The sequence below is a fragment of the Anolis carolinensis genome, chromosome 2 (genome assembly GCF_035594765.1).
Source record: "Anolis carolinensis isolate JA03-04 chromosome 2, rAnoCar3.1.pri, whole genome shotgun sequence".
In the NCBI taxonomy this organism is placed as follows: Eukaryota; Metazoa; Chordata; class Lepidosauria; order Squamata; family Dactyloidae; genus Anolis; species Anolis carolinensis.
Window position 1 is genome coordinate 109,596,274 of NC_085842.1, and position 16,650 is coordinate 109,612,923.

General features: G+C 38.1%; 1 protein-coding gene across 2 annotated transcripts in view; it reads left to right on the forward strand.

The window, feature by feature from the left end:
* Positions 1 to 13,821, forward strand: part of hspa4 (heat shock protein family A (Hsp70) member 4) — a 41,117-nt gene extending 27,296 nt beyond the window's left edge. The window contains exons 8-20 of one of the 2 annotated variants that reach the window (XM_062970393.1): positions 275 to 351; positions 1,141 to 1,292; positions 4,987 to 5,093; positions 5,381 to 5,514; positions 7,193 to 7,374; positions 7,664 to 7,756; positions 7,864 to 8,016; positions 8,381 to 8,506; positions 9,061 to 9,168; positions 11,684 to 11,803; positions 11,912 to 11,944; positions 12,213 to 12,374; positions 12,576 to 13,821. In XM_062970393.1, coding sequence (XP_062826463.1) covers positions 275 to 351; positions 1,141 to 1,292; positions 4,987 to 5,093; positions 5,381 to 5,514; positions 7,193 to 7,374; positions 7,664 to 7,756; positions 7,864 to 8,016; positions 8,381 to 8,506; positions 9,061 to 9,168; positions 11,684 to 11,803; positions 11,912 to 11,944; positions 12,213 to 12,374; positions 12,576 to 12,782 — 1,654 coding nt within the window. In that variant the 3' untranslated portion in view covers positions 12,783 to 13,821. The remainder of the gene's footprint in view (positions 1 to 274; positions 352 to 1,140; positions 1,293 to 4,986; positions 5,094 to 5,380; positions 5,515 to 7,192; positions 7,375 to 7,663; positions 7,757 to 7,863; positions 8,017 to 8,380; positions 8,507 to 9,060; positions 9,169 to 11,683; positions 11,804 to 11,911; positions 11,945 to 12,212; positions 12,375 to 12,575) is intronic. The other variant, XM_003217382.4, reaches the window with a different exon arrangement.
* The last annotated feature ends 2,829 nt before the right edge of the window (positions 13,822 to 16,650 follow it).

Below are 16,650 nucleotides of genomic sequence, written 5' to 3' on the forward strand. Positions count from 1 at the left end.
CTTTCATAAAAAGGTAATTAAGGTAGGGTGATAGAGAAATGATGATATTGTTAGCTATTGAGACTGAAGATGTTATCTCAGTGCAAACAAAATACAGTGAAGAATTTAAAAAATACTAACTTGTTTCATTTTAAATACAGCTGTGACAAAACCCTTTTAAAATAATGGCAAATTTTGCAAACTAGAGAGAAGGGAGTTAAAGAGGAGCATTATAAGTACTTTTCCATTTTTTGCTTTGATGTAAAGATTATTTCATATTTCTGTGTGCCCATAGGAGTAAATTCTTAGAGATGTGTGAAGATCTTTTGGCTAGAGTAGAACCACCACTTCGCAGTGTCCTGGAACAAGCTAGTAAGTTTTTCTTGATGCTTGGAACTTATTTATTTTTTATTTTATTTACAGTATTTATATTCCGCCCTTCTCACCCCGAAGGGGACTCAGGGTGGATCACATTACACATATAAGGCAAACATTCAATGCCTTAACATACAACAAAGACAAGACAAACACGGGGCTCCGAGCTGGCCTCGAACTCATGACGTCTTGGTCAGAGTGATTTGTTGCAGCTGGCTGCAGCTGGTTGCTCAACAGCCTGCGCCACAGCCCGGCCCATAGGTTACTCTTGTATATAATTATACAAGAAGTACAATATGTGGTAGGAGAACTAATTATTAAATGTTGTATAAAATAAGACGGAATAATTTATTTTTTGGTTGTTAATCTGCCAGATGGGATTGTATCCTCCCATACTTATAGGTTGCTTTAGCTCCTTTTACAAAAAAAAAAGGAGTTGTGTGTTAAATACTATATCATTTCAAGTATTTTTTTAATATCCTTTAAACTTTTGGAGCAATTCGCAACATAATTTCCTTATAACAGAGTCCAATTTAATGGGAAATTGCTATCCATTTTTTTTTACGATGCCAATAATCAGGCAGAGTATGATTATTATAATGCTTATCTCTAAATTTAATTAAGAGATTTCACAGATACCCTTTCCATTACAAAATGCTTTGTACTCTGTAGAAATAGTGTCTTAAGTTGCATTTCTCGCCCAGTGTGTTTCTTTTTTTAGGTGTCCTTCTAAATCTCTTTGCAAACTGAATTTAGAGTGTCTCAAGTTCCTGTCTGTCTTTACAGAGTTAAAGAAAGAGGATATCTATTCTGTAGAGATTGTAGGAGGGACTACAAGAATACCTGCTGTAAAAGAACGTGTCAGTAAATTCTTTGGTAAGGAAGTTAGTACAACATTGAATGCGGATGAAGCTGTCGCTCGAGGCTGTGCATTGCAGGTGAGAGCAACTACTTGCATACTAATGTTATAGTTCAGTGTTAATTTGATTCTGCTTTCTTGAATGATGTAAATAGGTGTGATGAGGTTGGTTTTGAAAGGATTATTGTTTGGAGAAATGTATTTACTGTCAGTCCATAGATGAATTTATCCTGTAATCAAGTCAAAAGAACTAGCAAAAAAAACCTCTGAGCTTAGCAGATAACTATTTTTGTGTTCAATCATTAGCAGTATAAGAACACTTAAATAAAGGTTTAGGAGTGAATAATGTAATTACATTTCCCCTAATATTCATCACTACGTGAACTGCATATTCTCTTGATACTGTCAAGTAGCAGTCCACAGTTACATGGGTTGTATGCCGTGCATTTTTATCTGAATCTTTAATAAATAAGTGCTTTAAATATATTGGAGTGCAGCATGTTCCCCAGTGCAATGTAAAACATAAAAGCTTCCTGATTGAGGCAGGAGTCTCTAAAAATTATATTCCATTCAGATCATTGATTCCTTCTCAGCCTTCAACTTCCTTTCTCCTGTCCAGTCAGTCAGTTGAGCTTTTTATTTCTTTCTCCTGCTGTTACACTGTTTCTTCATTTATCCACTTTAAAAACCTTAATTGAACAATCTAATCTATGAATTAACCAAGACTTTGGTAGTTAGCATGCTCGTAAAAAATAATATAACAAAATGTTTCTGGAAGAGACAAAAACTATTGCTTGTTTTCTGAGAAAAGGAGGTGACAAGTGGAGGATGAAATTATTCAAATTAAGTAGCCTAAGACCATAAGCCACAGGGAGAGAGCAAAATTCTCAGATGGGCACAAAACGTTAGCATACAAATGATAAATGTCCCTTAGATGCAATTTCTGCGTTAATTTTTAAAAAAATACTTTAAGTTCATGTGAAAGCAAAGCCAAGATCGCAGAAAAGCCTTAAAAAAGGAGAGTAAGGAAGTAAAAAGTTAATTTTTTAAAAAAATTAAAAATACAGTTAAGTTGAAGCTCATATCTGCCCTTGAGGTCTAGTCAATTTAGTAAAGGGTCTGTGGAGGTCAATATCTCAATATAATTGGTCTCATTAGTTGAGTTCCCATTTAAGCACTTATTTCATACTTGATTTTCCCAAAAGAAGGGTATACAATGCCAAGATATATCGATGAAAGTAAGATTGATACTGTACCTAGAAAAGCTTTCGAGGCTTCATCATTAGCGATAAGAGCATCCATGGCTTTTTTTTAGTGTTCACTGGGTCAGATATTGGGAATCCAGGAAATTGTGGACTCAGGATATAAGTATTCAAACTTTGCAGGTGTACACATGTTGGACAAAGTTCTACAGTTTGTGACTGATGTGGGTTATGACACAACAAGATTTGCAGATAAATTAGTTTCAGCAATTACAGGTAGCAAAAGATTTTATGCCTTAAACACTTGAGAAGGCAGACCAGACGTCAAAGACAAATCTCGTGAATACACTGTTTAGAGAAATGTTATTTTTCAGGAAAGTACTAGAAAATGTTTGGTGGAAGATTTTGGGGCCGGGCTGTGGCGCAGCTGTTGAGCAGCTGCCTTAAATCACTCTGACCATGAGGTCATGAGTTCGAGGCCAGCCCGTGGCGGGGTGAGCACCCGTCAATTAAAAATAAAAAATAGCCCCTGCTCGTTGCTGACCTAGCAACCCGAAAGATAGTTGCATCTATCAAGTAGGAGATAAGGTACCACTTATAAAAAGTGGGGAGGCAAGATTAACTAATTTACGACCTGGAATGAGGAAGTGCCGTCAGTGTGGATGATGAAGCAGCTGCTCCCCCCTGTGGCCAGAATCGAACATCCCCTCAGAAGAAGGTTAACTTGCCTCTGCGTGTCTCTTTCTGTCTCTGTTTGATGTGTTTATGGGCATTCAATGTTTGCCTTATGTGTGTTATAATGTGATCCGCCCTGAGTCCCCTTCGGGGTGAGAAGGGCGGAATATAAATACTGTAAATAAATAAATAAATAAATGTAAAAACAGCTTCTGCTAATGATTCAGAAAAAGAAAATGAATAATGTTCTAGAAATTATTTACACTCTTTTCAGGAAGGAAGGGGGTTTCAAAGACAGCGATACTTTAGAGCAGGTCTGCACAACGTGCGGCCCTTCAGCTGTTTGAGCCTCCAACCCCCAGAATTCCTGACCATTGAGCAAGCTGGCTAGAGCTTCTAGGAGTTGGAGGCCAAAACGGCTAGAGAACTGCAAGTTGTGCAGGCCTGCTTTAGAGCATTTAGGCTGCAGTTGAAGAAATCCAGATTCAAATTTTAGCCCCAGGGACAGTAGCAACTAAGAAGGGATGGTAACTACTTGGACAAGGGTGGAAAGGCTCAGTATTGGGTTCAGGAAAATAAGAAAATTCAAAATGGAGATTTTGCAAACTTGTTTTGGACAACTTAGAGCAAGGTTGTTACACGTTATCAATAGATTTGCCAGAAGCACACTTGCTTGTAACCCCAGAACAACAATGCAGACAATTTTTCAGATTCAAGTACAATATCCAGCACTTTCCACTCAGAGCTCTTCCTTTTGGCCTGGCATTAGCACCCAAGGTATTTATCAAAGTGTTCAAACATCAAAAGTTAAAATAATCCCTCAGGCAAGATTTCATACAAGGCTCCTGCACCCGTTTCTGAGACCTCATTAAGTCTTAATAATAAACATTTCAGTCTGGTTTTGCCTTATCATGCGTTACAGAACTTAAGGTGGGATGGATGAGGAACAAGTCTCCAGGCAATAGCAATTCCTCATTCCATAGGAGAAAATAAAGATTACAGTGGATGACAACCTTTTTAGAGAGGGAGAGGGCTCCTTGCAAGGACCAGTCTATACAAAGAGAATGGTTAAGAGATGGAAAGATCTTCATCAGTCTATTGAAGATGAAGGTAGTTGAGCTGGGTTTGCCTCAATGATACACAGTTAAACTGTACAAATATGCACAGATAATATGTCACTGAAGTTATATTTGTCAAACCAAGAGTGTTCTCAGGCTCAACAACTGATAAATAAAACCAACGAGATGTTAATGTGCTCTGAAATATGGCTGAAATCCTAGATTGCAGTTTTGAAGAAATTGTTGAGCCAGACAGGAGAATTTTTCAGCTGACATAAAATATCACTTGGAGAGTGAGCTTGAATAAACATATATTTCTGGCCTTTCAAGCAAGGTTTTGAGAGTTTCAGCTAGACCTGTTTGCCTCTAATGAGAATTCCAAACCGAAAAAAAAGTGTTGTCAAAGCCTTTCATGGCTGACATCACTGGGTTGCTGTGAGTTTTCCGGGCTGTATGACTATGTTCCAGAAGCATTCTCTCCTGATGTTTCAACCACATCTATGACAGGCATCCTCAGAAGTTGTGAGGTCTGTTGTAAATTAGGCAAGTGGGGTTTATATCTCTGTTTCCAACAGACTTCACAACTTCTAAGGATCCCTGCCACAGATGTGGGTGAAATGTCAGGAGCTTCTGGAACAGGCTATACAGCTCAGAAAACTCACAGCAACCCACTGAAAAAAATGAAAATGAAAAAAATGAAAATTGATAATATGGGAAGGTCTCTGCATTTCTTTGATAGAATAGTTATAGGATTGGATTACACTAAACATACAAGAAAATTGCTTACAACATGTGTTTTAAGGCTGCATAATGTCATTTAATATTTCATTTCTTACAGTGTGCTATTCTGTCCCCGGCTTTTAAAGTGAGAGAATTTTCTATCACAGATTTGGTACCATATCCCATTTCTTTAAAATGGAATTCTCCAGCAGAGGAAGGAATAAGGTAAAACCCCATATATTAAAATGACTTCTAAGGAACTTAATTGCACTTGAAAGTCATGGCTAAACAGACTCTGCAAATATTCATGATATAATACATGAATAACAAAACAATTCTATCCTTTATAACAGCTTGATAAATATTTCTTATAAGCAACCCTGTTTATGTAAGAGACACCTTACGGTAAAATGTACATGTTTTCTTGACTAATTAATTGTAACTTGTTTCTAAAACTGCAAGGGAAAAAATTTCTTCAGTATATAAAGTAAGGAATGCATTATCTTTTTCAGTGATTGTGAGGTATTCCCAAAGAATCATGCTGCACCATTTTCCAAGGTCCTCACATTCTACAGAAGGGAGCCCTTTACTCTGGAGGCATATTATAGCTGCCCTAAGGAACTGCCTTATCCAAATCCTGCCATCGGTATGTAAATATGATAGGGGAAGAGAGTGTACTCATTCTGTTTATTGATATGGTTACTGAAATTCTAATGGATATAACCGCAGGGGTTTATTTTTATGACGTTAAATTATATTTCACATTGGTGGAAATACAATGTTCATTTAGTTGAATATTCCTACAGGGTGGAAGACTAGATGATCTTGCAGTCCCTTCCAAATCTGATAAAATGAAATACATATATGATGATAATAATAATAATAATAAAAATTTATTTCTTACCCACCTCGCCTCATGGCTCAAAGTGGGTTACAGAACAATAAAAACACATAAGCTCAACAAAAACGTCACAAATGCACATATTAAAACATACCTTTGTAAATGTTGAACACGAATGCGTATCTCTATAAAGTACATATTAAAACAGAGATTAAACAAAGGACACACATTTCAGAATTCACGTTTTAAAACTGTCTGGGTAGGCCTGCCAGAACAGATAGGTCTTTGCATGGTTTTTAAATCCAAACCCGAAAACTTGATTCCAAAATGAAACATGAGAGCTGGAAAGTCACTAATACAGTACTGTGTCTGCTATTCTGCTCTTGTTTTGCTATTTCTGTAAATCAAGGTTTTCATTTTAAATCAACACTATCAATGCCAAGATAACACAGTACAAGAAGGGACAGCTTTGATTTACATACTGCAAACAAGGTTTTATTTGATAGAACTTCGTATTTTTTAAATCTCAGCATTAAAAATATTGCTTGACCACGTCGTAGAACAGTTTTTAACATCTTTGAAGTTTAGTTTGTAAGTTGGGGTGTTTGTTTGTTTTTTGTCCTACTAATTTAGTAGTTTCTTATGCATGATACAGTATATCACCTATACTAAATTTTAAATGTTGTATCAATTTTAGAAATATTAGAAAATAAAAAATAAAATTATAACAGCTCTTATGCTAAATCAGTTTAATAGCTTCAGCTATATTAGATCTATTGAATCAGTAGGAACTTGCTAAGTCAACATATATGTAACTTCCATTGATGCAGTGTGACTTCTCTCGTTGGGACTAACAGTTGGATAGGTCTTGGTTTGTTAAACTTGGCATTTAATATGACATTCATGTTTCACTTCTGCTATTGCAACATTACAGATGGATGATGATGATAATAATAATAATAATAATAATAATAATAATAATAATAATAATAATAATAATAATAATAAAAACTTTATTTATACTCCGCCACCATCTCCCCGCGGGGACTCGGGGCAGCTCACATTGTTACAAATGTAACAACACAAATACATTAGCACAATATACAAAGGTTAAAACACAATAAGGTAATAAAAGTTAATACAACAGTAACAATATCAAACAACCACCAATACAATTCAGTCAAACTTCATAGGTGGGGGGACTGCAGCAACAATATAAAGATTGAATCATTAGATTAAAATACCCAGATAAGAGGGACCTAGTAAAATTCAGAATAGAATTATAATGAGGCTGGTCATCCAGTGGCATACATAACTTATATAGCACCCACTTTCCTTTCCGTGTGCATGTTTGGGTTTTGAATTAAAAATGTGGAAACCAGCTTTCATACACTTGCTTCCCATTGACAAGCCAAACTGAGACTATAGATATTAGAAAGTAAGGCTATTTTAAAGAATATGTTGTCTGATATTTTTTTTTTAGCTCAATTTCTAATTCAGAAGGTAATTCCACAAGCCGATGGCTCCAGTTCAAAAGTTAAAGTCAAAGTCAGAGTAAACATCCATGGTATTTTCAGTGTTTCAAGTGCATCCCTTGTGGAAGTTCATAAGTCAGAAGAGAATGAGGAGCCCATGGAAACTGATCAGCATGCCAAGGAAGAAGAGGTAACATTTCTTGGATGTCACATACTCTTGTTAGTGTACATATGCTGCTGGGCAGTTATTCTTGCCATTAGAAGTATGAGCATTTTGAGCTTTTAAAGTAAAGGTTGCCTGGCAGAGGACCATGACAATTGAGTTATCTTGATACCTGTAATCCATACACACGCAGATCACAGGAACATGAGAACAAAAATTAAACTTCCATGCTGGGGATATAAGAAGGACAGCTAGTTTCTCAAATTTAGTAAGATGGAATCTCTGATCTACATTCCTCTTACTTTAAATATTTCAGAAGATGCAAGTCGACCAGGAAGAGCAACAAAAAACTGAGGAGAACCAGCAACAGGCACCAGCTGAAAACAAGACTGAAACTGAAGAAATGGAGGTGAAAACTCCTTAAAACAAAACAGTTCTAAAATGAATTGCATAACAGAAATACTGTTACAGTTTTGCAAAAGATTTTTCACATTTTCTTCTTGTGTTTTAATGTAGACCTCCCAAGCTGGATCAAAGGAGAAGAAAACAGATCAGCCTCCTCAAGCTAAAAAAGCTAAAGTAAAGACAACAACAGTTGATCTTCCAATTGAAAACCAGTTTGTGTGGCAAATTGGAAAGGATCTGTTGAACTTATTTATTGAGAATGAGGTAAGTGACTCTAAAGTATGAATGGTCAATTGAAGATTTTATGATTGTAGGCTTCGTCTTATATGAGGGAAGTATACACAGTATATTAGTTCTCAACTGGAGCTAAAATTTAATGTGGATGTTTAGTTTTTTAATGTAAATGTAATTTTAATTGTATTTTTTATTTTAATTGTAGTTTATGTTTTGTATATATATCACACATTTTAAATTGTTCTTAAAGTTTGTATTCATATGCATATGTATTTGCCTTATTTTTAAAATTCAATTGTGATGTATTATGTCATTGTTATCCTCCTTGAATCTCTATGGGGAGAAAAGTGGAATAAAAAAAGTAAATAAATATAAATAATGAATATTTTTGTAGGGTAAAATGATCATGCAAGATAAACTGGAGAAGGAACGGAATGATGCCAAGAATGCAGTGGAGGAATATGTTTATGAGATGAGAGATAAGCTGTGTGCAGTATATGAAAAATTTGTTAGTGAGGAGGTAAGTGTTCCTAATAAAAGGTCAATGTGGAAATTAAGATTTTCTCACCCCCAATAGTCTTTTAATTTTCTATAATTTCCTGGACTCCACAATTTTTAGGCCTTCAGTGCTCAACCACATGCATATTTATTTATTTATTTATTTATTTATTTCCAGCATTTATACCCCCTTCTCACCCGGGGGGGACTCAGGGCAGCTTACAACAGTTGGCAATATTTAATGCCAAAAACATAATAAAACAAAAACAGTACATATAATCAATTAAAACTATAAAAATACATCATTAAAATACATTATAACAATTAAAACATGTAAATTAGATCCATATCTAATAGACATGCATATATGCTGTCTTTTAAAGTTTTAAGGAACAATAAGCATTTACTAATTTTATTATTTTTGAGAGTAGCTTTTAAATTTCTGAGCTAACATCACAATATATTTAATTTGAGGAAATTGGATGTTGAAAGTTGATGCCACTAAACTGTTTTGAGATTTATGTATAATTTCATTATTTTTTTAATGATCTGTGTTTTTAATTTTGTTTTATCCAGGACCGCAATAGCTTCACTCTGAAGCTGGAAGACACAGAAAACTGGTTATATGAGGAAGGCGAAGACCAGTCAAAACAAGTCTACATTGATAAGTTGGCAGAACTGAAAGTGAGTGACAGTTCAGGACTGTACTCTTAACTAAAACTTGACACAAGAGTCTGCATTTTATGGGATGAAGTATCTTGCATAATGAAGAACTGCAGATTAAGGGAAAGTAAATGTGACTGTTACGGAAGTGCTGGGTTCATACATGTTAATCTGATTCTATATGGTTGTAGGCCATTCATTTCATTCTTTTTCATAGTCTCTGTGATATTGCAACTATGGGTCTTGTGCGCAGGTACAAGACAGCTCGGAATTCTCTATAGCTTTAAGAAACTCTTGGTGGTAGCCCCGCTTACCTTGCCCTGGAGAATATAGCCATCAGGTGGGCTAACACCTCAGTTCCTCAGCAGCTTACAAAAAACCTAGGCATGACGAATGGGCAGGGATGTGCGAATTTTACAGATGACCACTCAAAGAAACATGGTTACAGGTAAGCAACCAAACCTCCTCCTTCGTGGTCTCTGTGAAGGTGACTAGTGAGCTTCCCACCTTGGAAGAGGGAGTCATGTCCCACAAGAAACAAGCACAGCTCTGCCAAGGCAGCATCACTTCTGAAGAAATCCTCCCGCTTGCAGTGGGACACAAAGTGAGTTGAGTTAACCACATTGCTGCCAGGCGAAACGTCTTTGGGGCATTCCATATAGAAAGGCCTGAAAGGTAGCAACAGCTGTTGCTAAATGACCCCTGATTTGGGAAGGAAGGGGTCTGTGTGAATTGGCAGGCTAGCTAGATCGTTGAAAGGATCAAAGAGGAAAAACGCTTGAAGAAACGGAATCGTCCAGAGCATCCTAGCGAGATCTCAGGAAAAAGAAAAAAAACCCTAGGAGATTTTCTGTAGGCAGGCGTGCAGTCAGTGTAAGAGCTAGAGCCTGCCACACATCCCAAGTATGGAGGGAGTGCTCCAGAGGAGGAGGATTCTGGAAAAGAACCGGTAAAACCATGTCCTGACACACATGAGCCCAGGAGATCACTTTGGCAAGGAGGGCAATGTTGGTTCAAAGAACCACCTTATCCTATGGAAACAAAGGTAAGGGTGATCTGCAGAGTGAGCACAAAGCTCAGTGGCTCATTGTGCTGATGTGACAGTGACAAGAAATGCCGTTTTCCAGGAAAGGTGGGAAAGCTCTGCTGATGCCATGGGCTTGAAAGGGAGTTTCGGTAGTTGGGATAAGATGAGCTCCAAACACCCAGCTGGGGTTGGAGGATGCGCCAGCGGGTGAATAGCCTTAAACCCTTCAGGAAGAATTGAATGAGGGGGTCCCAAAATGGGACAAATGCCCTGCTCTCCGCCTGTACCAAGAGATGGCAGCTAGATAACATTTCAAGGAGGAAAAGAAACTGCAATAGGCAGGATAATCATCACTTAATAAGGCAACATATCTTAAGAGTAATCCCTTGCTGCTGACCCAAAGAAACTGTGGACGAAAAGAAACAGGTGCTAGTCTCACCTGACGGTTCTATCCTCCAGGGCAGGGTGGGCAGGACTACCACCAAGAGTTTCTTAAAGCTATAGAAAATTCTGAGCTGACTTGTACCTGTGCACAAGACCCATATGTGCCCATTTCACAGGTGACAACTCAAAGAAACATGGTTACAGGTAAGCAATCAAACCTATTTGCTCTGTGTGTATGAGTCTGTAAGAAACATCTTGAGTTAAACTCTGCTTACATAACATTTAACTAATTGCCTCTTTGCAAAGATATTTTGCAAAACATTTTTCTAGTTGGATGAACCCCTGCTTTTAACCATCAGATGAATCACAAAATCTAATACAGAGTGACTATCTGTTAATCCAGAATCCCAGAAGTTGAAATACAGGCAGTCCCCAGATGTTCCGATTTACATACAAATTCAACAAACGTATATAAATGCAAGCAAGCAAGCTTTGGTGTTTGTTTTACTGTCTGTGCCCCTGTTCAAAAGATTTCACCTCACTTTCTGTCCTTGTGATAATTGGATTTTTATAAAATTTAGCTTGTTACTGAAACAATTGCTGATAAAGCTTCAGTGGAGACCCCATTTCCCCGTGATAACTCCTTCAGGAGTGAATTTCCTGTCTGAAGGGTCCCCATCTCCAAGATACCTTATTATGTACAGATATGCCAATACAAGTGTTACAAAATCCAAAACGTCCACTCCCAAGCATTTAGATAAGGGATACTTGACCTGCAACAATATACTTGGCTGGGGAAAATTTGTGGCAGTTGTAGAAATTCATTCAGTATTTTCACAGCAGTTTCAGTGTTCCTGCCACAGCTACTTCTTGTCAGACGCAAGATGCTTTAGGATGACCATCGTGGAAGCACTTGCTGAAGTGCTTACATCTGCATATGCTTTGATATTGTCCATCAACTTTACAAAACATGGAAAGATGTTTACAGCAAACTGTTTCAAATTAATATCTCGTGAAGATTTTAGTTTCAGTAATAAGGCAGTCTTTGAAGAATGTGAATTTACCAATCACTTTGCAAGTGCAATTCAGAAATATAACTTTATGTTGCATGTTTATTCAATTCAGGCTGTGGGGCACCCTATTCAGGTGCGATTTCAGGAATCTGAAGAAAGACCAAAAGCCTTTGAAGAGCTTGGAAAACAGATCCAGCAGTATATGAAAGCCATCCTTGCTTTTAAAGCAAAGGTACCTATTTATATTTCCATTTATTTTCTTTAGTTATGACAGCAATCAGAATTCTCTTGACAGTGTTCAATAGTGAAGTTTAAGGAACAAATCCTGTTTCCTTTTCAGGAAGCTATGGAAAAGGTTGAAAGTGATTGGCAGGTATGAATAGAAACTGTAGTTGTCTCCTCCCATTGCAAGCAGGTAGAATTTGACTGCTTAGCTCCTCTCCTTAATTTAGTTCATTGTAGTTGGTGCCATGTGGTGGTGTCTCTTCCCTAACATTTTGGTTTTCTTAGCATCCAGTCAAGCTTCAGTCATTCAGTTCCTCTTAGCAAGGCAAAGCTAAAGACGTTTGTGATTTGCCAAAGGGCTGAAGGGTGCAACAGCATTACTATACAAATTCATGCTCTAATTTTTTAATCGTTAGGATGAACAATATGACCACTTAGACCCTGCAGAAGTGGCCAAAGTGGAAAAGAATGCAAATGAAGCCATGGAATGGATGAACAACAAGCTCAATCTTCAGAACAAGCGAAGTCTTACTTTGGATCCGGTTATTACAGCTAAGGAGATTGAAGCAAAAACAAAAGTAAATGGGGCTTTGAACTTGCAGGGTTGGGGTGAGGGTCTTCCACTGGATTGCTGCTGTTCTAAACCTGTGTGAAAGAGAACTCATCATGTATTTAGACTCTTGTCCTTGTACATATATGGGTTAATGTAGTTTGCAGAAGTGTATTCATACAGTACTTATTTCCTGATGTGCTTATGGTTTCCAACTCTTTCGTTTTAGGAACTGATAACTGCATGTAATTCTATAGTCAACAAACCAAAACCGAAGGTGGAACCTCCAAAAGAAGAACAAAAACCAGCAGAACAAAACGGTCCCGTAGAAGGCCAAGGGGATGGGACCCCAGCATCTCAGGCGGCTGAACAGAACACTGATCCAGCAGCCCAAGCACCAACAGAGAAGAAACTTCCCGAAATGGACATTGATTGATTGGTTGATTAAATTCCAGCTCTTGTTTATATTTAGAAACTACAATAAAGCTTTAAGTTGTTGATTTTTATGTTCCAGATATAAATGGGAGCCATGTAAGAACTGCAGATTTTTCACATTATAGTTTTTGGATGGAGCTGGTCATTCAGAAGCATCTCATCCCTTGGGTAGCAAACTCTTTAGTTTTATAATTTCTGTCATTTTGCCATATAACTTTAGAAGCCCTTCGGTAAATTTATAAAGTCGTAACTTGACAATTCACTTCCAATACTATTCCTGCTGTAAATCCCATTTTAAAAGGAGGAGAAATGCAACTGGAAATAATTTAGTTCCTTAAGACTGTCCCACTAAGTTGATATTGTGGGTTGCAGCAGTTGCATTACAGCTGTCAATTGACAGACGAATCCCAGAATTCTTTGACAGGCTGATTCTTCTGCACAAGAGCAATAATGGCATATTTTCTAGCAGGAATTTAATTTAATTTTACATTGTACCATTAATAGTTAATTGAAGTATATGGAACTATGGAATAGGTTACATGTTTGAGCTAAATATGGAGAACTGAAATGACGGGAGTGCTTGTATTTTCAGGTCATGTCCACACTCCCTTATGAACATAGATGTCCTGGGCATGGTATCAAGTTGTGTATCTGATATGCAGCATAGCAGATATATGCAAATATGTATACTTATGTTAAAGTCTCCCCAGTTATATGAAAGGATGTGTAAACTTCTGTCTCTAGTTTATGTACCTACTTGTAGGAAAAGAGGATATAATGCTAGCTGTTGGCACTTAAGGGTGGCTCTAGTTAGTTGCTAACCTGGAAGAGAGTATTTGCTTCTTTCACATGGAAGTGCTTAGCTTTACCTTCCAATGAAACAGTGGCAAAAAAAGGTCTAGCAGTTTACTCATGTGCCCCTCTACACCTCGGCTGTGTTCTTCTAGTAATTGATAATTGTCATAAACATGTATGTGTTGAAATCAAAGTGGAATTATCCATACACATTGCAAGAAATAAATGCACTGGATTGTACTTGATTTTTTAAAATGTTGATTATCGATACAGGATTTCACATTCTTGATACTTAAAAAAACTAATATCAAATCATCCTTGTGCAACAGCTTCCCTACTCATACAAAAAAGTAAACCTGAAGTGGATTCATATATGAAAATCCCTGCATCTTATCAGTCAGTTTGATTTGAATAGGTTATATTCTACCCTTCTGCATTGTTGCATTTTAGTTTAGACCTTATTGCAATGACTTGACTAAGGGCTTGGTATTTTCTCTACTGATAATGTATTAGAGTTTCAAAGAACTTCTTAGCTGCGTCCATGTGAGGTTATCATTGAGCTGCATAAACTATCAACTTCCAGATAAGAACAAATATTTATGGGCTTCTCAAAATACCTTGAATCTAAATTACAACTTAGAAAATAAGAGTAGTAATAATATTGCATCTGATCATCAATTGTCTTCTAACAACAGCTGCAACCTTCGCATCTAATGAAATAAAAGCTTTAGTGCTGTCGTGCCCTATTGTTCTGTTAGCTTGTTTCTTAAAACACTTCAGTTCTAGTCTCATTTAGTCCAAAAATTGTCCATTTCTTGTGCATGAAATGGTGAGACCTGTTACAAAGACTTGTTTTGTTCTCTGTTCGCATGTGATGCCCAAGCTAGCTAATATATTAATACAGAGGGGGTTTTTTTAGATAAATAGCTCATGTTCTTGGAGATGATGTTTTCAGATAGTTAAAAAAGGGTGAGAGATGAGACGGAATACAGTGTCATGGACTGAAGAATCTGATTATGGGATATCAGTGTATGAAGGGATGTCAGGGTACATGGGAATGTGGGGTGACAAGACAGTAAAGGAGGAAAGAACTAGTAGAGTGGCTTACAGCAATAGAAGAAACAAAACTAAGATTAAACACTGTTGATTTTGGTCACTGTTTCAAGAAAGCTAACTGAGCATAAACAACTATCCTTGACCTCTGGTTCAGGGTGAGTTTTTTCTATTTAATGATGAAATTGAGTAAAACCTTTGAGCACAAAACCCTGTGGATAGTTCTGATGTTCAGTCATCCTCACCAAATACATTACTGGATTGATAAGTGGGCAAGAGCAGTTCGAATGATACAAATCAGTCTAAAAAGCAGATGTTTGGGGCTTCCATTAAACCCATGGGTTGGGATCTGGTGCAGACCTCCAGTTGCTACATTTCCCATTCAGAAATCGGCTTGGCTAGTGACACTTTGGGTCCAGAATAAATCTTTGTACAAGGTGTATAGCACCCTTCTTCACAATTCTCCAGCAAGTTTTTGGGGAGTTAGCTTCTGACCACTTTCTTCAGTGTCCAGCTTTGCCAATCTTACATAGAAATGGGGAGGTGCAAGGGCAAAAACAATCTTAACTTTAGTGCTGAGTTGTATATCTTGACACTAGAGGATCTTGTCTAGGTCTTTCATAATGCTCCTCAAAGGTCCTATGCTTACTCTGACTATTTTGCTAAACCTAAATGACAACTTTCATCACTGCGCTTCATTCTTGATGAAAAAGCTTGGTCCTGGAGGATGGATCTGCCGTGTAGTTTGACCCCCTTGAACTGCCAGGGCTCAATGCGAGGGATCCTGGGCATGGTCCTACAAGCTCTAGCCGCCTCTGCCAAAGCGAAGGAAGGTAGGCGCTTCCCCAAACCTCAGTATCTCATCTCTTGATGGATTGTCAGCTTGTGGTGAGGGAGCTTGTGTGTTCCAATGAGCCTGTAGGGGCGCAACCTTCAGATTCACGTACTTCCAGGAGGAGCTGCAGGGGAGGATCCAGACCAAAAACAATTTGAAGACCCAAAGACTTCAATGGCAGAGAAGGCAGAAGATAACATGGTACATGTTATAACGGCTGTGATGCAGAAGAAGGCTGCAACAGATTGAGAAGCCACCATTGTAGTGTTAACCATACCACTGGTTGGGACTCTCTGTGAAGACTTGATCAGCTGTGCACCGACCTCTATACATTAAAAAAAACTCCCGCAAAGGTCTTCCAAAAAAAAAAAAAGGAGCCCAGGCAGTTAAAGGGGTGTCAAACATCATTCTCCAAGTGTAGACAGACCCTGAATCTGCATTCCAGAGCCAACTGGAGAATCATACCTTGGGATGCATATACACTGGGGAACAAATGCAATTTGATGAATGCATGGCTCAACGCTATGGGATGGTAGAAGTTGCAGTTTGGTGAGGCAATAACACTCTTAAGCAGTGCATACTCAAGACCTTGTAAAGCAGTGGTTCCCAACCTGTGGTCCGTAGATTACTAGTGGTCCCCAAGAACTAAAATATGCTCAGTGGCCTCACCATTACTACACCGGTGCAACGAGAGCAGCTGGTCTCACGAAACCCTGGGGTGTTGAGAGGGGAGAGGCTGACTACCCACGAAAGGCAGGACAACAAGCCTCCTGACTGCTGCTTCTCCCCCTTCCTCCCCCTGAGTGGAATCATTCCATATGGTGCCTGGAAGCGGAGGCACCTTGGTGTTTTCGTTTTTAGGCCTGTTCCTGAGGTTATTTGGGGAACTGATTCAGACAATTGCAATGGATAGACCACATCAGCTCTAGATTATTAAATATGGTTTTCTGTGGGTGAGCATATGTTCTGTATCTGAATCAGCACCCCAAATAACCAAATCGAATCAAAAGTTAACCAAAAACTGATTGGTAACCCTTTTGGTTATAATGTTGGGGAGTGGTCCCTGATCAAAATGGTCCCTGGTCAAAAAAAGTTTGGAACGACAGTTGTAAAGCGACTACTCCCGGTCCAAGGGCTGCCAAGCTTGGACTGCAGTGAAGAGGCGCCCTTGCAAGCCAAGCCTGCC